Source organism: Anas platyrhynchos, chromosome 2 (genome assembly GCF_047663525.1).
Source record: "Anas platyrhynchos isolate ZD024472 breed Pekin duck chromosome 2, IASCAAS_PekinDuck_T2T, whole genome shotgun sequence".
NCBI lineage: Eukaryota > Metazoa > Chordata > Aves > Anseriformes > Anatidae > Anas > Anas platyrhynchos.
In genome coordinates, this window is record NC_092588.1 from 100,298,763 (window position 1) to 100,326,403 (window position 27,641).

A 27,641-nucleotide genomic window follows, 5' to 3' on the forward strand; every position below is an offset into this window, starting at 1 on the left:
ATTCTTTCTGTTTTCCACCAGAGGGCAGATAAAGCTTGCAGATTTTGGGCTTGCTCGGCTGTACAACTCAGAAGAAAGGTAAGATATAATTACACTGTGAAAAAGCATGGAGAAGTTTGATTTCTTGCATAACTGAGTATTATGAGGGCCAGAATTTTTGTTTGTTTAGAGGAGATACTGTACTGTAACATAAGTAGTTGCTTAAGAGATGGAAAGGAAGAGCATGCGTACACTGCATACAAACACAAAGCTCTCTTTGTGTAAGTGTATTACCTTTCTGAGTATTCTGGATTCTGTAGAAAGCAGCCATATATTGATTGGAAATGAAGAGCTGCAGTTCTAAGTAGGTTGCATCAATATGTAGCGTTTTAATTAATATTAGTTTACAGTCCTGTAAACTGAAAGCATATTACTTCTTTGGTATACCTAGGAAGTGTTTACTTAGGAAAAGAGAATTTTTTATGTTGACAGAAATTCATACGGTTTCTTTTTAAAAAGCCTAACTTCTGTGTAAGATTTAAGCTTAAATTTGAAAAGGTTCATTGTATTCTTTAGGCAGACAGTCCTGTTGAATCTTCTGGAAACAGAAATACAAGTTTAAATAAAAGCTATTCTGAAACTTCTTGTGACTTGTGCTTCTGTTGTTCTTGGCTTCGTTATACTTGTACTCCAGGAAACAGGTGCACAGTTTTTATGAATAAGAACTTTAATATTTATATTGTAATGTCATGTATTTGTTGTTTGGAATGGGATTTTCAAAATTCAGGCTGAATGTTTATTGCACCAGTAATGTGTATGTTGGATTACTGGATACAGAAAATATTAGCTCTTTCAGCTCATTTTGAGTTCTGCATGCCTATTTTGGGAAATAATGTCTGTAGCGATCATTTTATGAGCTGTTTTCTCACAGAGCTCTGAGGTTCTTGAACATGATAGTGTTAGTTTCGCTGTCTTCTGAACTGTTATTTTAGGAACATATGCTTAAGTAACAGTTATGGAAACTGTTGAGTACAGTAGCAGGGTAAGATAATCTTAAGCAGCTGGTGCACAATTCAGTTTTGTTTTGCATGTACTGTTAATAAAAGAGAGTGATACCATCCTACCTTACTATTTTAGTCTGCACCAAATCGGCCTATTTTTTTGTTGTTGTTTTACTGTTGATGGTTTTTAATGTCTTTTTTTCTATTAATTTAAATTTTGGTTTTAAAACCACCTGTTCACTAAGAATTGAAAGAGTGAAATTGAATGTATTTATAGTGCAAATAACAGATCTTAGTGTGCATGAAAACAGCAATGTTATTAGTTCATTATATATAAATGAAACCAAGATTAAAATGTAGTTACGCTAGTTAATCAGATTGCTGGTAGAACTTGGGAGGATAATTAGGATCTCATTAGTAGTTTTTTGACAATTCTTTTGTCATTCATTTTCCTTTTGAATAGCTTCTGAGCTGCTGTAACAGAAGTAATTGATGAATACCAATGAGCATATAATAATTGCTGATTACATTAATGTACTTTGTTTTACTGTTAGAACGATATACTGTTCAAAAGGTTACAGAGTTTAGTGGGAGCATGATGGAGAGGTAATAAAATTTTAAGTAAATTCCCACCAATCGTTGTAGTTGCTACTTTAAATGTTATTTTGGAGGACTTAATGTGTTTAGAGTAGGAAATGTGACAGATTGTATAAGAAAACAGCTGTTCAAACAAAAAGCACTGTATACTAACATATATGTGAGTGGCTTATCTGTAGAGAAAGTTCATAGCATGTAAGCATTTTGTAGATGAATGTTTGTTTCAGAGACAAATATGATGAGTGATGGGATCGTTTCTAAAACCATGCTATATTTAAAAAAAAAAAAGACATTCTTTATGAAAAAGAGATGGGTGATTTTGCAGAAATAATACGTGAACCACTGAGTGTGTTGTAAGAGCTTGTTCAAACACTGCACATAATGTTACTGTTTTCTATTTTGGAATTACTTTGTATTGCTAAACATGAATTATTAAAACTAAAACAAGTATTTCTGAATCATTTCTAAGGCACCCTGTTGAAAAAAGATATTAAAGACCAAACAACCCCACCACCACACACACACAACATCTGTTGCATGACTTCCATTCTGAACTGTTCTCGATGCTGTATCTTGGCCTATCCACCAAAAATGCATATCTAAGACAGTGGAATCCTTGCCTTAGTGTGAGGATGGAAAGGATTGTTCACAGTGACCAAAACTTCTGGTTGGAGCTGTAGAGAATTAAAAATGTTGAAATATAGAAAGATATTGGAAGAGTTCCAGGCTTAGAATTCAAAGTTTTTGAAGGACGTAGATAAAGACTTCATCTTTTTTGGTTTTATTTGCAGAGGGGAGAGTGACTTATTTCTCTTTTTCAAAATGCTTGTAGAGATCCTATGTTCAGTATTCTAATAATCAACAATTGTCAAGAAGTTGCTGATTTTATCCAAGCAGGTCCTTCTCTAGAAATTACTAGCAGTATAATAGATAAACAGTATTGCTGTTTAATAATTGAGATACAGGATTCACGTAGCATCAAGATGGCTAGGTGCTTATATATGTTTATTATATCTTTGAGGTGATGTTTCAGGTTGTCATTTGCTAGCCTTGGTCAGATGGTTGCATTTGCTTTTATGCAGTTGCAACTTTGCAGAATTAAAAAATAAAAATGGAAGATTGCACTGTCTTGTAGCAGCACCACAGAATTAAAGCCCTCACTTATCCAGAAATGAGATTGTAGTAAAATGATAGTCCTCTTTTTTGCTCCCCCCAACAGCCGACCATATACCAACAAAGTTATTACGTTATGGTATCGGCCTCCTGAACTTCTGCTTGGAGAAGAAAGATACACGCCAGCTATCGATGTCTGGAGCTGTGGGTAAGAGTTTGGTACAGAGTGTAGCAAGCAGAACAACAAGCTGGAAGTAAACATTAGATTTTTCTGTGGAGTTGGATTGAAAGCCGTAATGACGGAATTGTGTAAAAACTGTTTTACAGCTGCATCCTGGGTGAACTTTTTACAAAAAAGCCAATATTTCAAGCAAATCAAGAACTCGCTCAACTGGAACTTATAAGGTAAATAGGCACATAACAGGTGCCTCATAAGCTGTCAATTTGTTCATGTTAAAATGGAGATAACACGCTGCTAACACTTATAAAGACTTGATAATCACCATGAGTGAGATATTAGTGGTTTTCAGGGGCATGTAAAGTCAGTGGCTTATGCTTGGATGCGGATAAGTGATTTTTGTGAGTATGCTGTTGCCCTACCAATGTACAATTGATCAGTGTTTTCTTGGTAGTGCAGCTACAGTTGCCTATTACTGAAGTTGTAAAAGAGTGGTCAAAATGCTGACTTTTTTTTTTAAGACTGTTAGAACTTCCTTGTGGCAAATCAAAGGGAAAATGTAGATGACAAGTGGACTTTGGGAGCAGTAGGTTCTTTGCATGCTACTTGCCTTGAGCTCTTGCTTTAGGACTTCCACATACACACCTGGGCTTTATTATTTTCATCAAAATATTCTCCTCCCATGCAAACTACACTTCATGGAGGAAAAATTTTGTTTCCTTCATTATCTCAGTAAATCTTTGGGTATTATGTATATTAATTCCATGGACCAGAGCATGCTTCTTTCCTTTTATTCAGCAAGCAAAAATTGTTCTTGATTCTGATATCATAATTGACCTCATAAGTGAGGAGACGTCCTCTTCCTAGAAACAAGGGGAAAAGAGCGTGAGTCCTATAGAACTTACAGAACCTGAAGAGTAAATGGACGAGTTATTAAAAAAAAAAAAAAAAAGTTACATATAGAGATGTTTTCCAAAGTAGATTAAACAATGCTGTGTTTCTGTGTAATATTTTACTAGGTCTCCTGGAAAAATGAAGTTTTTAGGAGGTGCAAGACATAAGTAATCATTCTCAATGTGAGAACTGAACTCTTTGAGTTGAATTTTTGCTTTTGCCCGCTAGATGGCACTGAAGCCCATAAGAATGAAGTTGTCAGAAGTGAAAATTTAAGACTTTCTTCTGCTGGAAGGAGGTTGACAGCTAGCTTGCTTGTAGCTAATTTTTCTTCATTGTATTTAATGTGTTGATACTCTGCATTTTAGGGCTGTTAAAGTGTAATATATCAGTTTTATTTTATCAACAACTCAATCATCATCATGTTACAGTCAACAATTCTACATTTATCCTTTCCGTTATCCTAAATTACTTTTCAAAGATAGAGCAGAAAAATCCTGATAGGGAAAAGATAAAATTCTTATTTTTTTTCGCCCTGCAAGGTTCATACCCCAGCAAGCATGAAGTCAGTTTGGCTTGCATAGCAGTAGGGGCATAATTAGTCCATCATTAGGTCTCTTGCACTAGCTGTTTAACTCAAATAAATGGAAGAGGGTGAACTAAGGAAATATATTTGCAAGGTATTATTTTATGACTGCGTTTGGCAGAGGTCTTAAGCCTTGCCTGGTATGGTAAACTGCCTCTTCTGATCTTCTGCTTGGAAGTGTGGTGTTGGTCAGGCTGTGCTAACTGTCCTTGGCTGAACAAAACCAGACAGGGACAGAGTGCAAGGAATGGGTCTGGCCGACTCCATTTGTGGAGACAGATTAGGAAAAAAAAAAAAAAGCAAGGTTTTTATCTGTCCAGTCATACTTTCGCCCTTAGGCCTTAGTGTATTTAGTTTTTTGCCTCTACATCTTCTGAGTCAACTAAATTCTCTTCAGTTTTAAATTTGTGAGGCCTGCTCTTTCAGGCATTTGGTGTGTCTTTCTTCACTGACATTGGGAACTAAAGGCTCGGCACTCTAAACCTGGGGTATCCAATGCTCCCGAGCCTGGAGGATGCCCTGGGAATGGGAGAGGGTTCAGAAGCCATTTTATCCTGTGAAGGGTGGTTGCTGGTCCTGGATAATTCACTAGTATGTAATGGCATTAAGCCTCGGAATGTAGAGAAATTTTAGCTAAATGAAACTGAATATTAAAATCATTTTTCTATCCACTGTATTTTTAAGAATAAAATATCAGCTTTGTTTACTTGTGGTTTTTGGATCTCATACCCTTTTTTTTTTTTTTTCTGGTGCAGCCGAATTTGTGGGAGTCCTTGTCCAGCAGTGTGGCCTGATGTTATAAAATTAGCTTATTTCAACACGATGAAACCAAAGAAGCAGTATCGTCGAAAACTAAGAGAAGAGTTTGCTTTGTAAGGATGAAGAATTGGTTTAGTCAATTATAGTAGCATTAAGTTTTGCTGGAATCTTTATGAACTTCACTATTTTCTAGAGACTGGCTGAACGTAGATTAAGTGTGAAGAAAACTGGCTTTAGATTCTTATCCTTCCGAAGATACCTGCAGAGTTCTTATTAACCCTTATTAAATAAAGCTTCAAGAAGGGGGAAGAAGGCCCTAAAATTTCAGCCACCTGTCAGCTTTCACCTAAGGAATCATTTGTTTTCCATGATTGGTACACCTGCTTGCTGCCCCTGTCCACAAACAGCTTGGAGTACTTAATTATTTTTTATTAGGACAACTGGTTACAGCTAAATATGCAGTCTGGTTAACATTACAGTTTTTTGGGTCATAAATTCATTCAGCACAGAAGAGTTTTCTGAACCATGTATTGTAAAATACTACCACTGGGCTGTTTTTGTGCAAAGATCACACATGAAAGTTATGGTAAACAGCTGTATATTTATTTTAAAGGGATTGTTCCCCTCCATCTACTTTGGGGTTTGGGAAAAATGCATCATCCTGTTTGTACTAATGAGATCGACATTTCTAAAGCAGTAGAGTTATTTTGTTTGGACCAATGGAAACTGCAACACCTGTTGTGCTAAATTCCAAGATGTAAAGTAACAATATAGTCTTAGTTTAGTGGGTTTTCTTGGTTTGGTTTTGTTTTAGTAAGAAGAATGTTTCAAGCAATTAAATCATACAAAGATAAAGAAACACAAATAGCTAAGGGTAATCCAAGGTGAACTTTTTATCTACCTCTTACTACCAAGCAAGGACTTAACATTAATGATCAGTTATTTTGGAGGGGCTGTGTTAATTGAAATTTTGCACTGAAGTGTGTGATTCAAAATACAGTTGTGATGCTTTTCTCCATTTTGTTTTTTTGTAGCATCCCACCGGCTGCATTAGATTTGTTTGATTATATGCTTGCTCTGGATCCCAGCAAACGCTGCACAGCCGAACAAGCCCTTCAGTGTGAGTTTCTGCGAGATGTGGAACCATCTAAGATGCCTCCCCCAGAGTAAGTCATTGCTTGAGTTGAGTTGTTCCTTACCTTAACACAACAGGAACATGCACTGATTTCATTGAAGCTCGTTGTGTTTCAGTTCAAGAGGCTTGTGGCAGAAGAAAATCAACACATAGCATTGGCTAATAGTGATTCTGCATGAAAATAATTATGCAGATCATGATATCAGTGGCTATGAGGATCTGAGACCAGTCTGATTCGCTATTCCTAGAATTAGTGACTGAATTAGTACCATTTAAAAAAACAATCCTCTTACGCAAATGTCTCTGAAAAAACATAATTTCGCTTTTATTTCTGTTTATCAGTGTCTATTTTTTCCAAGGTTTCTGGGGTCCTTCATGAATCTGAATTGTCATCTTTGATGGTAGAATGACACTGGGCATAGAGTTCTGCAAAAGTATCTGAGAGTTAAAGTGAAATACTGTACATGATTTCCTGTGACAAATGAGATTCTTGGCTTCACAAACAGAAGTGAAATATTTTTTGCGTTTTTTTTGTTTGTTTGTTTTTTTCCCTTCTCTGTATGTTTTTGAGTGGGAATATATTGCAAGGTCTAGTAGGGTTTTTGTAGTGACCTGATTGTCACTTCATTTGATACAAATAATGTTTGAACCAGCCCCAAGGAAAACAATGGAAAACTGACATGATCTGCAAGTTCAACTCTTCACTCAAGATAGCTGGCTAATGATAGAGCATTTAATAGTTTGAATAAATTGTACCTTCAAGGCAGCTTTTGCTGATTTCTTTCTAATTAGTTACCAAATAGGGAAAACACTTAATTTTTATCTAAGAATTTTATTCAAAATCTTTCAAGACTTACCTGTTACAGGTTTTCACTAATGGTCCTGATGCATGAGATAAAGCGTTTCTTTCATAATCTGAATACGATTACGTATCATCAGTGGCTGAATATTAGTAATGAGCAATGTTAAATACTAGGCTATTGATTAAAATCTCAGAAACACTTTGTGGCATGTTGCTTATATGCGTTTTGAAGTAAGTGAATGGGAAGAAATTGTTACATTTTTTTTTTCCAGGGGTTTGGTAATCCATCTATTGTAGAAGCTGATACAGGAAAATTTGGAACAAACAATTGGCATCCTTTTAAGAATTAAGAAGCACACCCACATTTAACATAGTCTTCAGGGGAAAGTGTTGACTGTTCTCAAGAAAGAGTAAAGTTCCTTTTTGGGAAGGAGTAGCTGCTCATTTAAGAAATTGTTGATTGCAAGTTGTGACAAGTTCCTATATTGTTCCAAATTGTTGCGGACTAAATACCCGGCAGGTCTTTGACCTGCGATGTGAAGGGAGAGAATAAAGAAAACAGTTGTCATAATTTCCTTTCCAATGGCTCTTGTCATCTGACACCTCATTTTTTCCGTGTTCCTGGGTGAGAGAACTGCTCAGACAGTTATCAATTTGTAATGGGAAAGCAAAAGGCACTATTTTAATGCCTCTGTCAGTATTTCCATAAGCTATAGGATGGGGCTCTGTGTTCCTCAGGAGATCAGAATTGAGATGCCTGCAGGGAATAGTAATGGAAGGACAGAACCCATAGCAGATGAGTTGCACAGAAGATTTTTGCCTTTGTTTTTTTCTGTTTTAAAGGACTGGGATATCCCTTGTTCTTCCTAGCATCCTAAATTTGTTAGTGTTAAGTACTATCTATTCCTGCAACTGTTTTTTTCCCCTTGTTTGCCTGTGCTGTATGACTACAAATAATGGAGAGCCATGTCTTTTTCTGTGGACAAATACATCTTGGCAGATGTGGTACTTTTACAAGCAAGAAAGTAATGTTGATTGTCATTGAAAGGTACTTGTTCTCTTTTTCTGCCAGAGGGACCTGCGCTTGTGAAATAGGCAGCTGAAAAAGAGCTTCATCCAAGAAAGAGTTCTTGAGATTTTGCTGGCTCTGGGTGTTTTCTGATGTATTTCTAAATTTCAGCAGGTTCTTCTTTACAACGGTTACATTATGTATAATTTGAGCATTTATTTTACCACTGTGGTTAAAAAACACTTTTAAAAAATCCAGGATAAAACTGATGATCTCTTATTATTCTTTGCAGCCTTCCTTTGTGGCAGGATTGCCATGAGCTGTGGAGTAAGAAACGCAGAAGACAGAAGCAGATGGGCATGACTGATGACGCAACAGCAACTAAAGTCCCTCGGAAGGACCTGTCTCTAGGCATGGATGAGAGCAGAACCAACACCCCACAAGGCATGCAAACTTCTTCCCAACTCAAAACTCAGGGCAACTCTAGTGTAGCACTTGGTCAGTAAATATTTTCGGTTCTTATAATTACCTTCTACTTGGATTGCACCTCTAGAAATTTTAGGTGTTATTTTCAGAGTACTGACATCTCCTGGATTCTTGAGGGAGGAACGGCATTGTAAGTTAAATCTTTTGTTACAAAAGATTTGCCTTCATTTTTGGAAACTGGACGTTCCTTTTAATTTTTATTTAAATTTTTGATTTGGCCAGTACAACTACTTTGTTCTTTGTTTTGAGAGGATTTGATCTCTTGCTCATCTGTAGATCTTCAGTAATCCCACTAGTTAGCTGCTGCTCTAAGTTCCTCACAGTCTACAGAGATGGAAGGAGTTTTATTGGTATTGATAAACTGACCCAAAGGCAGATTTTAAAAGAATCATCACTTCAAATAAAACAGATTGCCTCAGCATGTTATGTTAGTCTTCAGCTTTCCAAGTTGTTTGGGCTGAACCAACACTTAAAAATAAATAAATAAAACCCCAAATAACTGTTATAACAAGAAGTAACCACCTCTGTAGCTTGCACAGACACTGATTCTGAAACATAACTGAAGTATTTTGCTAGGAGACTAATATTGTGAATATAATATAAAAAATAAAGTCATGGTCTCCTTGCATTGACACCACTTGAGATAATACAAAGTGGATACCTGATAAGTTTAATTTAGATCATTTGTAGTTGTGCAAAGTGACCTTAAATCCTGACAGTGATACAGGAGTTCATCTGAAGAAAAACAAGAAATGGATTCACTGAGCATGAAAATTCTTTAATACTAACCACGTTGAGTTAACTCTTTATTTAACAGCGCAGAGTTCCAAATATGCTGTGAAAAGATAGAAAAAGTATTTTTTTGATATGTTATTGCAGTTTATTGCTTCTTGCTCCTGTTCATCCTGTTTCTTACTCTAAGCTGGCTGTGAGCTTCTGCCGCTCATTAAGCTTAAGCTAAAGCTTTGGCAGCATTTTCAAAGATGACTTTCTGTAGCCCTTACAATTTTTTTCCCCACAAATGAATAATGTGTAAGAGTTTAGTAAGTCCAGAGGATAATAGTTATTTTCTTTCTGCTTTTATAACATGTAACCTGTTGGTGGTCTAATGCACTTATTAGTCATTAATACTAACAATGCAAAATAAACTAAACAACTAAGGAAGGAATCTTTCAGATCTAAAATACATTTGCCCATAATTACATAAAAAATATATCTAGGGAAGACAGAATTTTAATTTTCAGGGGAGCTTAGACAGTTCAGCATAGAGATGTATTAAACTAAGCAATTCCTGAAACCCTTATACACCTTAGTTAAAATCATCCATAAGGCACACTACAGGACTCAGTGTACGTGCTGTATGCATGCTTAAAGCTGCTGCATTTTTTTTCTGAGTGCCAGAAAGAGGTTTAAAATGTTGTGGATGAATTGCTAATGTTCTGCTTCGTGAATGGGAACCCTGCCTATTGCATCTTAGAATTTAAGAGGAGATATGTAAAGCTCATTAATTTTGTTCTGGTAGAAACTGCTAGGTTTCCCAGAAAACAGTTAGCTCTTGGACTTGAAAGTAGCCAAGAATATAAAAATAGGTAGGTTAGTTACCCTTCTTTGGACATTTTCACGTTGACAAGCTTGGAGATGTTTGGATGTTATTTCTATTACCACCCTCAGATGTCACAAAATCAACTGTTAAGCATGACATCTGGGTGAGATCCAACAGGAAAAGGCATCAGAAATTATATTTTTTTTTCCTCTTGCCAAATAAAATATGGTTTTATTTTTACATTTATATAAATATATAAGATCTTTGAAATCCGTGGAACCTGCCAGAGTAAGTTCCAAGTGCTTGCATCCTGGTGCATATCCACAAGTAGGGTAATGGGTTGTGGGTTTTGCAGCGCTTTCTGGCTGTTCTCTTCTTACTTTTGCGAGGCAAGTACTTAAGGTTTTACATGTATGTGACCATTTCTTCAGGTGTGGCTTTGAATCTGCCATGAATGAATATGTTAGGGTATCAGCAGACAGACAAGGATAGAAGAGAACAGAAGGTGTTTGCGTTGACTTGGGTTACAGAAATTCAGAGAAATACACACCCACTTTTTAATTTTTTACTTTTCCCAAAGTTATCTGCTTTTGGGGTATGCTGAAATTCATGGCGCTTTGCTTCTCCTTTCAAAATAAACTAACACAATGGCTGTTTGAAATTAAGAAAATATTTCTAAATTCTGACTTCCTTATTTATCTATTTTCCCCTGCATCATCATAATTTCTTCTTGAGTGTAGCAAATAAATTCAGTTCTGAAAAAAAGAAAAAAAGATGGATATCATCACAAACCTGCATTTTCCTGCTACTCAGTGATTGACTGCTTGTCCTTCAAACTCTGCATGTGCTTTTTTGCATTTATACTGCTAGCTTCTGGGTCACCTACAGCCTGGTCACTTGAGCAGGTGTTAGAATCCAGATGCTGAATTAGAATGGGCCAGAATGTGACTGGAAATGCGTTTTGCAGATGGCCACTTTTTAACAGAGGGATGTGATATGTCAAAGATAGGAAATTTTGTGGGGATTGGAAATTTTACAGCTGCCTAAAGCAGGTGGCCTTAAGCCCCAGCTTAGTTGTACTGTGGAAAATTGAGCTCCAGCTTGATGTTTTTCATCTGTCCAAGTGCATGTGTGCACCCCTTGGAAGTCACTTTCTTTATATTGGATCTTACTATTCCATTTCCCATAGAGACTCCCCCCAAGGCAGTTAATCTGTAAAAGCATTCCATTTCTATGTTGTCCAAAACCATGCTTTGCCAGTTGTGTCAGCCATGCTAGATTAGTCTTAATTTTGAGTTTCTGAAATATGAAAGTTCTAAATAATACTTAAAAACACCTTTTTTGTCTTTAGCAAAAACAAGCACTGGACAGCAGTTAAACCAGAATGAAGTGGCAATCCTGCTAAACCTGCTACAGTCTAAAACAAGTGTTAGTTTGGCACAGTTTGCCCAAGTGTTGAATATTAAGGTAAACCCAGAGACTCAGCAGCAACTAAATAAAATAAATCTTCCTGCTGGAATTTTGTCAGCAGGTGAAAAACAGTCAGAACAGCAGCAGCAGCCGCCGCCGCCTCCGCCACCACCGCCGGAACAGGAGCCTCTAAAACAGCCGACCGTCACGCAGCCTCCTGTGCCCCCTGCTCAGCTGAGTCAGCCCAAAGTCGAGACTGACGCTGCCCAGGCAGCCGTACAGAGTGCATTTGCTGTTCTGTTGTCTCAGTTAATAAAGGCTCAGCAAACAAAACAGAAAGATCTGGTGTTGGAGGAGAAGGAAAACGGATCAGGAAATGAAATGTCGTTACAACTCAGGCAGCCTCCAGAGCCCACCACTCCTGCGTCTGTCAGCCGGGACGACGTGGAATCGCCAGCACCTGGTTACCCGCACCTGATCAAGTCACTGTACACGGCTGCTGCAGGTACTGGCGGTCTGTGGGGCTAACCAGCAGGTACCTTGAGCAGTGGAGACACAATAGTTTGGGGAGTTAACGGGTTAACAATACCGAGTCTGTGTGAGTACAGGAGAGGTGATGACATGATTTTGTCACTGATGTCTGCATCATTTTTTCATAGTCACAGCTTCAAGTGTTAGCCACTCTGTTTGTTTTGTTCCTTTGGTGGGAATGTAAATGCCTGGCGGGACTTCATGTCTTACTGTCACAGGAGGCATGCAGGCAGAGTAAAAGGTAGTCCTCATTCAACGAGATGCTCATGCTTTTTCTGATGAAGCAGTTTAATTGATTGTTTTTTATGGGTGTTTGGAGTTTTCTCAGTGGTCCTAGTGTTGGAGAAGACCAGCTTCTCTTGCAAATTCGTAGCTCAGGCTTACTGGTTTTGACTGGGTGTTTAGGTAAAGCCTGTTTTGGGGAGGGGCTATTAATGTTTTTGGTTTTAATGCAGACCAAAGCAATTTCCTAGTTTCAGATTCTGTAGGTGGTTGCCTGTAATGATTGCTAACACACATGGCTGAAGGTCTCAGTTGGCTTATAGTAGTGACTTCCTTAGTTTTCTTGAAGTCTAGAGCTCCGTTTTTGGTTGTCTTGGGCTGCTATTTCAGCTTTATTTTACTGTGGTTTATGCATTGCTCTGTGGTGTGTGCTGCTGTGGAAAGAAATATTCTGAAGTGGTTTGGGAGTGTTTTTCGAGGGTTTTTGAAGTTGTTTTGTTCTAAGCCCTAAGTTTTGCTCCCTGAAAGGACATCCCTTTGTCCCTCGAGACCTTTTTTAATGTGTGTGATTTGAAAATCTTTTCTGTTTGCTGTTTGAACTTACTAGTATTTATCTGTTGCTTTAGTGATTGTTTTTCAGAGGAGCTTGTGCTGTTTAACTTTGCTTGGAAATCTTACTTGGAGGAGAACCCTGCATCGCTTTCCTGAGGCAACCAAGCTGTTGCCTTTTCCAAAATAACCTGTCCAACTACTAGTAAACGTTACCTCAGTTCTGATTAACTTCCTAGTTACAGACCTCTGTCGTGTTCTGGGAAAGAGTCATTTCCTTTCTGGTATTGTTACTGGAGATTTTTATTCCAAAGCTTTCCTTTTTTATCTGCTTAGGTCCAGAGGATTTGGTTAGGCAGTCTGAGATGAGGCTTCTGAACCGAACACCCGAACAAGAACGCCCTCGGATCTTGCCTCCAGACCAGCGACCCCCAGAGCCACCAGAGCCTCCGCCTCTCACTGATGAAGACCTTGATTATCGGACAGAGAACCAGCATTTGCCTATAAGTAACTCTTCAGGAACAGATCCCCACGCAGGAGTGAAAGCAGCTCTTCTACAGCTGCTTGCTCAGCATCAAGCTCAGGCAACGACGGAGGAGCCAGTACAAACAAGTGTGGATTACCAGGCTAGAGACTCCTATGTAACAGGCCCAGACTACAAGGATAACTTTGGATCGTCTACCTTCTCCTCTGCCCACTATGGCAGTAGCGATGGCATAGGAAGCGGGTCATCGGGAGCGTTAGAAAGGAGGAACTTCCTCGGAAACTCGGATATTCAACCTTTGGATAACTACAGTACTGCTTCATCTCACTCTGGTGGTGCCCCTCCTCCGTCTGCCTTTTCAGAATCCTTTCCCAGCTCAGTAACTGGTTACGGAGACATTTACCTCAATGCTGGCCCCATGCTATTCAGTGGAGATAAAGACCATAGGTTTGAATACAGCCACGGCCCAATCTCAGTCCTGGGGAGCAGCAGCGACGCTTCCGCAGGGCCGGAGAGCACTCATCCTCTGCCCGCCAAGATGCACAACTACAGCTATGGAAGTAACTTACAGGAAAACCCCGGTGGCCTCGGCCACATGCATGGACAGACTTGGACTTCCCCTGCCCAAGGACCTGGCTATTCCCAAGGATACAGGGGACACATTAGCACATCTGCAGTGAGAGGGCGAGGCAGAGGATTACCATATTGAGTATCTGTTTTTCCTCAGGCACATCATTTTTATCTGGAAAAACTTTTTTTTTTTCTAGCTGCAGTTTAAAGCAGCAGTTCAACAGACTTGAATAATGTTAATTCAACAGCTTTATTTTTATGTGGAAAAGGGTCTTGCATACAGTAGGAAAAATTAAAAATGCTTAAAACTCATGCTGTCTGAAAACTAGATGAATTGATTGTACATGTTCACAAACTCTAGTTCTGAATTTTATTTTGTATTTTGGCAGTTTTAAGTGGATGCTAAATTTAGGGACATCAGCTTTTTATGGCACTCTTTCAGATCTTCTGAACTATGCACATTTGTGCTTTTTTTGTAAGTTTGGACCAACTTTTATGTAAAGAAAAAAAAAGATTTTACAACAATCAAAGCAGGGCACTGATTTATTTGGTATTTTTCTTTTTACAGAACTACCTTTAGTCAAAGGTCACTGTCAGTCTTTGCACTGCTTTCAGTGTTATTGTGGAAGGTGTACTTTGTGCTCATTTCAGATAATAAAACACAACCTTTCTCTTGATGCAAAATTTTATAAATATTTGGTCAATGTTATTTTTTTTTCTTTCAAAAAAAAAAAAGGAATGGATGTTCTGGTAAAATGTTCTCTCCATCTCCCAGGCTTGTTTATATAAAAACTGTTTTACTTGAATGGTAAGTGCCTTAACATGTAAGCTTAAGGTGTGCGAAAATTTGGAAGTACTTTATGAATCGATGCGAAAATAATACTTAAACCTACGTAGTTGAGATGAAAATTCAAATAATAATAATAGGAAACTCAAATAGGTCATAACCTTGTGCTGTTTACTTCATGTGGGCCAGTTACTTAGAGACCTAATCTTATCTTGATGAAGTCATAATCTCCAAATTGAACTTCATAAGAAACTATGAAAGTGAGGAGAAAAATGAAGAGTAGTTTTTCCTCAGCTCCCCCTTGGAGTTGTAGAAATTGTGTGACTTCTTCTGCCAAATAAACTATGCTTTATATGTCCTTACCAAGTGGTGAAATAGTTTTTCCTCTTAAATGTCAACAGCAGTAATTACTTTACTTTGTGTGAAAAGCTGACACTGTCTTCTTTTTACCGCAAATACTGCATTATGAGAAGTAACCAAGGGCAAAATGACCAGTATTAAAAGCAACAGCGAAACATTTTACACTAGCTCTAAGGCTCTGTAAGCTTGTGATTGTGCCAACTAATCGTCTTTATATCTGCTGTTCCACTGAGCATTTCAGTATTGGAATTGAGTCTCCTTCAACAACTGATAAAATGACTGTAGTTACAACTCTTAACCAAGAGCCACTCCTCATTAATTACAATGTCCAGCATGTTTTCTTTTCCTTCGACATCAAGTGGTCCCTCTCCTGCAGAGAGGAAGTATGATTATATTTTGCATGTACGTAAAAAAATGTTTTAAAGCCCATATTGGAAATAATTTTCCAACTGATTATCCAGTTGACAAATCAGTACCTTGTGTAACTGAGTGTTTAATTATTACTTTTTAAAAAGTAAAATTTCTACTTACACTATTACAAATGTAGTCTCATCGGTGACTTTTTGGACTTTCAGAATAGAAGCCAAAGTTGTTGGTGTTTTCTTTTGTTTAGTTCAAAATCCTGGTTGTCATTTATGGCTAAGTACCACCTCGTAGAGCATGGAAAAAGTCACTTTGCTAAATACGTAGCATTTGAGAATCTGGAAGATGAAAAATGGAGATGTCCCTGTAAGTCTTGCAGTTACCTTTACTAGGCACAGGAGAATCCTACCATCTGAAAATAAAATCAAGCTGGACAAATACTTGTGACTCAAATAGCCTGTGCATAATACCAGAATTTCACGTGTGAGTGACCATGTGCTGGGTAGGTTTCCTTGCGCAAGGACATCCCTGCAGTGTTCTTCTGCTAGCAAAATCTTAAAGGCAGAAATCATGAGTGTCATTTAGGTACAGTGTCAGCTGAGGCTTTTGTTTACTAATTGATAAAAATATTCTCTCAGTGTTCAGATATACACATTTTTTTCAAAATCGGGATAGATTTTCAAAGCTCTTAGTTGTTTTCACTAAAAATTGCAGCCCAGTGTTACGTTACTGCAGTTCAAATGTAAATGTTTGCTAAAAAAGCAGGTAAGTTCAAATGGAAGGCAGACCTCCAAGAGGACTAAACGATTTAAATTTCAATACAAAAATATAAGGAATTTTTCTCCTGCTTTCTTCCTGGAGATAAATGTTCAAGTCAGTCTCCTCTGAATAAGTGACTGTGGTTTGATTACTGACTAGCAGTAGTCTGATGTTGCATCATTCCACTGAAACGGATTTTAGTCTTCAGATACAAGAATGCCAGCATGAGTATTCATGTCTATGATGAATACGAAGGAGATGGAGTAGACAGTTGACTTCCAGACATATCAAAACCAAAACTTGCACACTGTTGCAGATGCGTATTGCACGATGAACTTTTTCCCAAATTCAGTTTAAGGATCACTAGCCTCTGAGTGAAAACTCTATTCCTGGGGCAGCAGTGTTGGCAATAATGTGGAGGCAAGGTTGGCGTGTTTCCATATGTGATAACTACAAAGAAGTTTTCCCTTCTCTGCAACCCAGGGGATCTTGGCTCTTTCACCAACTCGTTCCTCCTGGGCAGGCAGTGGCTGTGCAGTGGCTGCAGGCAGGTGTGTTCTGCCCATCCTTGGCCTGGGGGCAGCCCGTGGCAGGAGGGTTTCTCCCTGCGGCCACGCTGCCCCGGCCCAGGAGTTGCATCTCAGCAGGTGAGCAGCCAGGGAACGGGCCAGGCCTATGGACTGCCCATCCACGTTCATTTGTACTGGGCCTGTGTGTTATTTATCAAATTATCAAAATTTCCGTAATATAAAGTCACAAGGTGCTTACATCAGTTCAGAATTTGACCTTTTTGAGCAATTTTCACTCAGCAGAGTGAGTCTGTCCTAGCATGACATCTTACATCGCGTGGCTGTTGCATTTTTGATGCAGTGGTAGGCATTCTGAAAACTGCATTACTTTTTTGTGGAGCTGTGGCTTTTGTTACTTTTCCCCTCATTCTGTTGGGTTTACGTTTTCTGTGCTGCAATTCCAAAGTGTGCTACAGAGACCTGGACACTACATCAAAAAGTAAGTGTTGTGTGTTTGTATTTCTAAATAAACATAGCAAAATACTGTAATAATAGACTATCGAGTAGCGAGTATTTCATTATTTATATTAAGTGGACTGTAGCCATACCAAGAGGAAGGATGTGAGCACAACTGGACTGCTATGACTATGACTTAGGATGCTTAGACTCATAGAACAATTAAAATCAGCCAAAGGAAGAGGAAACAGCTTTTATCCTGGATTGCTAGGTCTTCTTACCTGGAACAGAAGGAACAGTGTTTGGGGAGGGGTGTGAAAATACATGTATCTTTAAATGTTAATATAATTTCTTGGAAAAGAAATATAAAACGGCAAACTTACATTTTCTTACAGTTCTGTAAAACTTGGTCTGTTAAATCTTGCCACGGCAGTGTAAAGCACTTCCTGCCAGCAGAGGTGCCAAGTGCTGTAATGTTAACTTCAAAAGGTCGGAGTGCTGCTCTTTCACTTGGTGCTTGTTGCACCAGGAGGTTTTGGTGTGGTTGGATCAGTTTAATTGGTAACTGCGTGGTAAAAACCGAAGCACTGAAGGTAACTTACGTAGGATACCTCTTGTCTGCAGGCAAATTCAATCTCAGACCATGAATTCCGTTTCCAAGAGAGAAAATCTCGGATGTATTTCTTGCGTTCTTGTAGCTAATAAGACACGCAAGCATTTTACATAGCACGTTTTTCCAGGCTATTCTGTTGCACCGTTGTTTTTTTTTTGTTTGTTTGTTTTTTGTTTTTTAATATGAGGAAACTGGCTATTTCCCTTCTTGATAGTTGTGGGATGTTCTTCATACATGGGCGTGTGTTAAGAAATTAAAGAATCACAGAAAAGTGATTTGAGTTCTGTATTTAAAAGATGAAATGACCTTGGTTAAAGTTGAACTAACTTTTGCTTATCAGGGTGAAGAATACTTTATTGCAGGAGTTATTTCAAGACAGCCTAATTTAATATAATCAAACTGTTATTCTTCAGCTTGCTTACTCTTTGTTATTTTAAGCCATCTGTATATAAAATGTATTGTGTGGCCTGTAAATAAAATACATGAAAACTTGAAGTTTTTCGTCGTTTTCCCTCTCTGGTTATCAACTGGCGTTTATAAAGAGCTCTGGGTTGAACTCTGAATTGTTTTTTCAGTATTCAAGTGAGTGTGATTTTCAGCATGTTCAAATATCAAAGGTTATTCAAGAAAGTATATCCCGCTCTGCTCCTTTTCAGAAGGCAAGTGCAGGGTGGTGCGAGTGCTTGTTCTGGAGGGGTGCTCCAGGCACAAGGCGCAGCGCTGCACCGACCACCTTAGCAAGGAAGCTTCAGCAAAAGCAGGAGGCTGAGAGGAACTGGCCCTTCCGGGGGTGCGAAGATGCTGCTGCTTCAAGCGCTGCTGCAGCTGGAGTGATGTGTTCAAAGCAGTGGGAAATCGCAGACAGACCCAGGTGTTTTCAGTACCTGCTGGTACGCACTCGGTGCTGGTGAGGCGGCGTAAATCCAGCACGACTTCAGCAACCGCGCATTGAATGCCTGAGGCCTCTCTGCTTTTTTCCTGCCTTATCTCCTAATCTAATGAAAAAGAGCACCTCTTTCAACAAATGTTGTTTCCATCCAAAACTAGGCTACTTCCCATATCTTCCATGCTTTTAAAGTGTGTTGGGCAGACTGCTGCTCTCCTCGCACCAGGAGCATGTTAGCAGAGGTGGAAGAGGTGCGGTGAGAAGTTAGGCAGGTCAGAGCTTGTCACGCTGACGTCAGGCTGACAAAAAGCCAAAAGGATCTCATTTTGGAGAACATACTTCGGCAGCAGGTATAATGGAAGCCTGGGTTTTTCTTCAGATGAACAATTTAAGCTGTACTACCCAGGATGTCGAATCGGCATTAGGTTGCTTCTAACAGGATTAGGTTGCTTCTATTTGTAAGGCGTTTTGGTAAGCCATGAAAGACCATGGAGCAGAAGGCGGTAGCATTCACCAAACTCCCCCATCACCTGTAAGACAAATCAGAGCTCTTGGCAGCTACAGCAAACAAGTGGAGAGAAATTTTCATTTGACAAACAAGGAGAACTGCTGCTTTTTCCTAGTCGACTGTGTTTACTTCCACGAAGCTTGTGGGTTCTCCCTTGAAAGCCATTTGCTCATTATGGCTGCTTATTTTAGGCTTTTTTTATTGCCCGTGGAGAGAGCTTGCAGTCAGCATGATTTAACTCAGGGAGAAATTTGAGTTTGATGTAATTTTTCTTCAGGTATAGCAGCAGTTACTAATAGGCAATACTCGGATCACTTTTCACTGCCCAGCTTTGGTTCTGCTTAAATAATTCCTCCGAGGGTACTTGGGATGTACGATTGCTAGGGCAAAACCTCAGAACGTGATGAATGTGTCTCTAATATGGCTTCTTCCAAAGAGGCTGTGTAAAGTTTTTTTTCAACACTTGAAAATGTGGTGTGAAAAAGACAGAGCTGGGTAGAACATGGAATATTTTGGTTACAAAACCCGCTCTTGGAGCTGCTAGTACTCGCGTAGCAGGCCTGGCAGCCACATGCTGCCTGTAAAGTAACTAATGGGGATTAACTGGCTTCTGTGGTTAGTGCTCTGCCTGTGCTGACATCTGCCTCTGCTCTCCCTCTCTCCTCATACCTGCTGCAAGACCTCCTTTGCTCAGCTGCCATGTGTTGCTCCTGCCAGACCTGCTCTCATCACTGTCCCCTCTGTCTCATCTGACTGGTGTGGGTAGGATGTGGGCTTCTGCAGCTGGGATGGGACATTTCCCCTCACCTCGTCTTTCAAAGCTGATCAATCGCTTGTGCTAGAATTTCTGAGGGATGTTAGTTTTCTCCTCTGTGAAGAGTCATAGCAGGAAAATACTGCATATGCGGGTACGGTTTTATTGTTTAAGGAGGGAAGATCCATGCACCTATCTCCTGGGCTGCTTCTCTAGATTAAAAAGAAGAATGCCTCAGCCAAAAAGTGCTTTCTGTTTCAATAAATCGCTAGAATTTGAACTACCAGACTGGCCCAGCCCTGTGGTAAGGTTTCCTGCTGCACCGATCTGCTCTTCTAAGTCTAGTTCCCTTCCGTTTCACCCAGATGAGCGAGTAGCTGTGTTTATAACCTACCAATAATAACAGGCATTTCTTTTCCTTGCTATTGTTTCATATTTTTTTTGATGTACGAGCATATAAAGAGGAAAGTGTATGCAATGGGTCATAGAGCCACAAGGCAAGCACTTTACTTTGTCTACAAGACAAAGTACCATATCTGACCCTTCATCCAACAAGAATCTTCCTCATTTTTCTCCCTTTTTTTTTTTTTTTTTTTGTCAGACTGAGCCCTTGCAGGCTTTAAAAATCCCTCCTCACAGGGAGCAGAGAGGTGGATCTTGTGTTTCAATGTGAGGAAAATTAGTAGATGAGAACTGAAAACAAACTGGAAGCGGCGTTTCCCCTGCATGTAAGAGCTCTGAGGTGCCTTGGCATCTGGGAGGCAGGGGAGACCCAACTACTAAATGATGAAACCCAACCAGAGACCACCATTTTGTTTAGCTCCCCCTTCGTGATCAGGTGCCCAGTGTGGCAGGCCTGCCTGCGGGTGGGTGACGTCCCCGCGGTGGCGGAGGTCTCCAAGCCCTCAGGGAAGTGGTGGGACTGTGGCACCCAGTTAAATAGCAAAGGGAGTGGTTTTGATCCGAGTTTCCTTCATGGAGTCCTAGCATCTAGAGTTCGGATACAAGCCCCAGGCATGAGTCAATTAATTCATGGTTGGAAGCACATCAGAACAGCCAAAATGCCATCACTGGTTCAATGACGACATCATTTTTGGTGCTGCTAGTCCTCTGGAGGACATAACCATGTAGGATCCACTGGGGTGGACCATTCTTCACTGCCTCTGCAAGAAGGGAATACCTGCCTCTTGTCAGCATAGCTTGTGAGCACAGCATGACCCTTCTCACCTGGCCTTGAGGGTGATGGAGGCTAGAAGGTGGCTGCTGCTGTCATCTGGAATAAAGGGGCTTGTCTGAGGTCACGTAGGATGTCTACAGTGAAGTGAAGAGCTGAATATGTTTTTTTCTGCCTTGTTTACAACACTGAGCGTGGAGATGAGTATGCAGGTGTTCCAGTTTTTGCACTGCAGCACTGATATTTGTCTCTACTGTAAGCTGCTAGACAAGATAAAATGGAGGTCCTCTTTCTCAGGCTCTGAGGAGCCCTGATGTTTTTGAAGGAGATGCTTTTCTAGTAATGTTGCTATTCCCATGCGTTGATGTTTAGATTGTAGTGCAAAAACACAAACATTGCTGTGTAGCAACTTAAAAACCAGTGTTACTGATGTTGATGTTTTTATCTTCTGTTTCTCAGAACAGGCCTTCCCCCTTTCTTCATATGTAGAATTGCTCAAAATGAAAACCCGTCACTGCCTTGAGAAACAAAGGATGTTGTGTGCAACGCACAAAATCAGCAGCTGAATTTGTTACTGTGTGGTCCTGTAACGCTCCCCACCCTGCAAAACTACCCCTTCTGCTTTGGGACAGCCAAAAGATGTACTGATGCCCTACTTAGCCAGACACAAAGAATTTCCTCGGGTTTCTTGCCCATGTTGAGCTGTGTTGAGGTTTGGTTGTTGGCACATAAACTGTTGTCCCTGCGCTCTTGTAAAGCTGATGCTGATGCTGTGAGCAGTTCTGGTAATGGCCCCAGTGATCCAGAAAAAGCTTGTTTTTGTTTAGCTTGCTTCTCTGAGCAGAAAAGGGAAATCTGTATGGTAACTGATGTCCGGACCTTTCTGGCTCTTTCTTCAGGGTTTGTGATGAAAAATGTTCTTTTGGTTGACAGAAACTGGGACCAGAGATGGTGAAAATGCAACAGAGATTATTTCCCCTCTTTAAAACTTGTGTCATTTCCAGGCTGGAGCACTTGCTGTCAACATGACCACCCCACCAGGTAACCTGGCAGTGGGCTGTCTGACCATGTGGGCACCTTCCTGCTTTCTACACTGCTACTGTGGAACAAACAGTAATTGTACGCATTTACATGAGTAGTTTTTTGAGAAAATTGTTCATTGGGGGGGGTGTGTGTGTGGAGGGGGAATAGACTAAGAACTACCGAAGACATGGGAAATGAAAAGAAATCTATCAATTATGTAGAAGAGAAGTGGAGTAGTAAGTAATAATTAAAAACTTATCTGCAGATGTTCTGGTGATTCCACATCAGGAAGATATTACTCTAAATCTGGCAGATTTTGTTAGAAACTACGTACGTTTTTCTCCCCAGATTGCTTCGTGTTATGGATTGCAGATCCTGCTCTGAGACTTCCAAGCAAGCACATACAATTATGCAAGATAGTGAAAGAAGACATGCAGGTAGTAGTAATAATTTTTATTTGCAAACTGTACTTGCAGTTACAATATTGCCTTTTGGGAACAATGACCAAAAAAAACAAAACAAACCAAACCAAAACAAAACAAAAAACAAAAACAACAAAAAAAAACACACATAGAATTCAACAGGCCTGTTCTATCATAAATACAAACCTATTTTAGCTTATATCATAAGATAAACCAGAGATGGCTTTCTCTCTTTCTCTTTCAGTTGGTCTCATGGGAGACTCCTTTTTTTAAAACAGCATTTAAGTCATAACCATAAGGATGCAAATTCCTTATTGACCTCCAGGGAAAAGTTTTGCATGCTTTATTGAAACACCTGTCATTTGTTGTAGATAGCAAATACTCCTCCCTTGCAGCCTATTGACTCTTCTTTTTCATTTTTTAATTCCTGTATTAAGGTTTCAGAATCACAGAGCTTTTTGTATTACAAAAACTATTACTTTATATGCTTTATTATGGGTGAATCAAAGCATTATGTTGGATCTGAAATCTAGTGCATTCTGGGTTTATTTAAAACATAGATTTATGGCAGATACAGCGTGATGAAAATACAGTGCTGTTGGCTTTGCAAAAAAGGCAAAATGTGAAATGCAGAACGGATAAGCCAATATCAACTCTGAATCAGGAAAATAATCTTAACTATCTTATTTTAGTGTGCTCAGAATATATGCACATGACATTACATTTTTATAGAAATTGCATACAATTAATGTGGATATAGATTCTTAAGTGCAGAATCTAGGTGAAAAAGGCTAAAAATAAGCCACATGTCACATACGTATTTAGTAGGCTGCTAAGTAAATAAATGGTTCTTTTCAGTTTCTTTTGAAAGCAACATTTGTTTAAAAGCTTTTTTTTTTTTTTTTTTTTTTTTTTTTTTTTTTTTTTTTTCTGGAACAATCTGAATGAAAACAATGTTTAAGAAAATGTCAACACTGTAAAGAAACTTTAATTTTCACCAAAATCTTTTGGTGAAACTGGCATGACTACCTAAAAAGTCTGCTCCTCTTGAAGTTGTAGGGAGAAGGGGAGAAACCATCATCCAACAGAATTACACAGTTACTACGAAGTCCAAAACAAATAAATTGGTACTTTAGAAATTAAGTGTTTCTGTAGAATTGGGAAGATGCAGTGAGAAAGAGAGGGCTAACTTATATTGACAAACTAAAAAAAAAAAATAAATCTGATGCCTCCTCCCAACAACAAAAGAAGTTGCAGATGACATGAGAAGATCCAGGTTTCATAGGCAGGTTTCATATGAACATCAAATTGAGGTGCTTCATTGATCCTAATCCAATCTGAGGGAAAGTATTTCTAAGTGTATTTTAAGGGAGATCAATATTCAAAACCAAATATATTTCCAAATATCAGAAAAGGGGATAAATCTTTCTACACATTTAACAATAATTTATCAGGACAAACAATTTAACAGGACAAAATCAGCATGAGGAACATAGAAGCATGTTCTCATACCACTCATTGATGGTTTAACTGGACCTCTACTGCTCGAATTCTCTTCCAACAGAGTTATCATTTGGTTGCATGACACTTTGACAAGCCGTGTGACTCTGTTGGAGGATTTCATGGTAAAGGAGAGAAAACATATCAACAGCAGCTATTCCCCTGGACACCAACATTATTATAAGCACATAAACAGACCCAACAAATTGGATTAGCTTTCTTATTTCTAGGATTTTGTAAAGCGTGTGCTTCAGTGTACTGGAAAAGCTGGCAATTGCTGCTGTGCTTCAGAGCAGTTCTAAAACTGTTCGTAAGTGGGAAGTAAGAAAGCTGCTCAGGCTGACATTAAATGTTCTGCAGTCAGTCAGAAAAAGCAGGAAATTGCGTTTGTAATAGTTGTGTTACGCACCTAGTGTTTTCTGAAACATCTACATCATGCACTATATTATTTTGTAAGAATTTTAAGTTCAATGATTCAAGAGCTTAAGCACTACTAATGATACATTTAGTATTTGATTTGAAACATTTTTATATTTGATTTTCCGTAGCTTTTAAAAAGTAAAATGCATGAAAAGGCTTGTAATTATTATGTTGATGGTTTTATGCTCTAGGAAGAGATTATAGCACTTTTAAACTCCTGTCAAAAAAGCATTCGAAAAAACCGCCATCCAAACAAAACAATACCAAAAAGCTTGAAGACCTGAAACCTCAATCTCTGGATTATTTTTCTGTTTTGCAATATGAAAGTGTATTACAATGCATTTTAGAATACTAAATAAGTCATATTTTGCTTTCTGATTCATTAATCAGAAAAGCAGAAGTACATTTGTTTCCAGGAGAAAAGTGAGCAGATGCTTGGCCAGATTATGCACCTATCAGTTATTAAGATATTAGTCATAAAACAAACAAACAAACAAACAAAAAAGCTAACAAATAAAACCTCTGACTCATTAAATTAATGACTAATAAATTTAAAAACTGATTTATTCCATGCTAATTGTTTTAGATTCTCCCACTGGAAAGAGCTACACTTCTGATTATGGCATAAATCTTTCCCATATGCAGTACAATTCAACAATATAATTATCCTCCTCTATTTCTTAGGAGGCTGTGACCTCCACATCTATAGTTGTGCATGAAAACAGAGACTGTTATATTAGTTTGCAATTGTTCCTGCTGTCATTGCAGAGTTTATATCAGACAAAAGATGAAATCCAAACACCTGTTAACTTCAGCAGGGAATTCAGTTCTGTTCTTCTGTGAATTTCCCTTATGAATGGAATCTTGCTTTTTTATTTTTTATTTTATAAAACTGCCTTCTATTAGAAAAAAAATGTATAATTTGACATAGTTATTTTGGCCAAGGAATTTCATCTCTCCTTGATCCAGTGAACAATACAAATGCATGGATTATCTAAGAAATCACAGGAGATTTTCAGTTGTTCTAAGTCCTTGCACACTAACAACCTAAGAAGGGGATTTATTTTATTAAAAATAATGTTTCTGAGTCTAGCTGAATTCTTTACAGCAAAATCAAAAGGTGCTTGGGAAAATGAAAGAAGATTTACAGACTTAAATCAGAATCTAGAACATTTTAATGAATAGTTATAGCACAGAAAGAGATGCTCGCAGCATTAAGCAGCTACCCTTCACCATTAGTACAAGTTGGAAAGCATGGCTCTCCCTCTGCTGGCACCCCTTCACCAAGGAAGGAAACACATTTGCAACTTGCTTTGGAAGTTTTATGGATTAATCAGCTTTAGGTAATGGAGCAGGAGATGCAAACAACACCTGGTCATCTTCTGTCATTAAGTAGTGATAAGGCTTAACAGAGACACCTCCTCTTGCTATAATTGGATTTCCCCATTTGTAAAATGATGGAGTAATAGTATTATCCTCTCTAGAGTCTGACGTAATTCTTAATTAAATGTAATTAATGTCTTGGTTAACTTCACATTAGAAGTAACATCTATAAGGTAAATTGGTATTTAGAGGAATATGGGGATTAAATTTATTTCTAGAACTGTGGATTATTTCTCTCTTGCACAGATCTTTCACACAGGCCTGTCTGGAGCAACACATAAGCAAAATAATTAAGAAATGAGTGCTGATTTCTAAATCAGATAGAAAAGGGATTGTTTGTGTTGTCAGACAGAAAAGCAAGTAATGGAAACATGCAGACTTTCACTGAAAGTCTGATGCTTTTTGTCTTGAAATCACTGTTTTCATGTAATGTCCCTAGCTCTCTTTGGGTATACAAAACTTGGATGATTTTGTTCCTTTTTTTTTTTTTTTTTGGTAAGAGAAGCACATTGGATTTGGTACTATATTCCAAAAGAGAGTGTTGTATCATTAGGTATCATTCAAAGGATTATACAGACTCATAGTTGCCAGGATACTTGGGAGCAAGAAGGAACAGCAGAAAGTGTCTGGGAGCACGTGCTTCATTGACAGCATCTGACTCTGCCACCATAGAGGGGCTTTTTATTCTTATGAATTTAAAAGCAGGAAGAACAAAGTGACAGCTGGCAGATGTTTGTGTTTGTCTAACCTGCAGGGAGCTCTAGGACAGTCCTGGCCTGTGCTCTGTCTTGTTCCTGAATGGAGGGGACAGGAAAATGTTATGAAAGAGCTGTTAATTGTTTTAACTCTTTATGCCTGTTGGAGAATAAAGGCAAATGCTGCCTTTCAAGGCCTAAATGACACCAAAGATGGGGTAGCTAATGCTTGAAATTCAGGGTTATTACATGGACTGTTATGATGTTTGTGTTGGGGGTATGGACAGTTTTTATTTTAGATGACATTCTAACCATTGCACAAAGAGGTGAGGGACAATGAGCACCTACCTCAGTATTTTAATGTGGTGCAATGTTAAGATTGCACATAAACTATCAGTGAAGCTGGTCACATTTACAAAGCAAGACACAGGAAACTGGAATGAAGTGACAGTGAAAAGGACTGACTGTTACCCTCCAGTGTGACGCTGAAACTAAGGGTTAATGATACACAAGTTGAGGCTATTAATCAGTAGGACTTTAGCATATGATTTTAATGAGATCATTACTTTAAAACATATTAGAAAAGCTTCAGAAAACAGATACAGAAACAATTCCAGTCCTAGAAAAAAATGTCCTAATGTGACTTTAATGGCTGTATTTAATTGCTGCAGAGAATATTCAGCTGTTATTTGATAATCTACCTTTAATAGAAACTTGATATGTGACCCTTTAATACTATATAAAAATGAAAACTATAATCCACTAAGAGAAGGTAATGTTTGACAAAGCAAACCTAAACAGAAAGCAGATTTTTAAGTGGTAGGTTGGTCTTGGGATCAACTTCAACTGACAGATCCCCACCCCTGGAGGTATTTAAGAGCTGTGTGGATGTGGCACTAAAGGACATGGTTTAGTGGGATGTGGTAGGTCAGGTTGATGGTTGGACTCAGTGGTCCTGAAGGTCTTTTCTAACTTAGATGATTCCATGATAGTATTGTATGGTCTGGCTTAAATGAGGCTGTTGGTTTGATTTGGAAGTTGTTAGGTGAGGTTTAGACCTAACATTGTGCAAGATATTGGGATAAATACTTCTGGCGTTGACTGATGGACAGTGATGTGATGAAATCTGTGTCTACAGAATCTATCCTCACTTATTAGGAAAATAAAAACTCACATTCTGT

At 38.7% G+C, this 27,641-nt stretch overlaps 1 protein-coding gene across 6 annotated transcripts in view; it reads left to right on the forward strand.

Annotated features, from left to right (window-relative positions):
• The window catches only part of CDK13 (cyclin dependent kinase 13), a 52,422-nt gene extending 34,232 nt beyond the window's left edge, over window positions 1-18,190 (forward strand). Inside the window, exons 7-14 of one of the 6 annotated variants that reach the window (XM_027450129.3) lie at window positions 22-78; window positions 2,797-2,898; window positions 3,018-3,095; window positions 5,104-5,220; window positions 6,142-6,273; window positions 8,346-8,551; window positions 11,434-11,997; window positions 13,131-18,190. In XM_027450129.3, the coding sequence (XP_027305930.2) occupies window positions 22-78; window positions 2,797-2,898; window positions 3,018-3,095; window positions 5,104-5,220; window positions 6,142-6,273; window positions 8,346-8,551; window positions 11,434-11,997; window positions 13,131-13,987 (2,113 nt within the window). In that variant the 3' untranslated portion in view covers window positions 13,988-18,190. The remainder of the gene's footprint in view (window positions 1-21; window positions 79-2,796; window positions 2,899-3,017; window positions 3,096-5,103; window positions 5,221-6,141; window positions 6,274-8,345; window positions 8,552-11,433; window positions 11,998-13,130) is intronic. The other 5 variants (XM_038174152.2, XM_038174153.2, XM_038174151.2 and 2 more) reach the window with 5 other exon arrangements.
• Window positions 18,191-27,641: the final 9,451 nt, after the last annotated feature.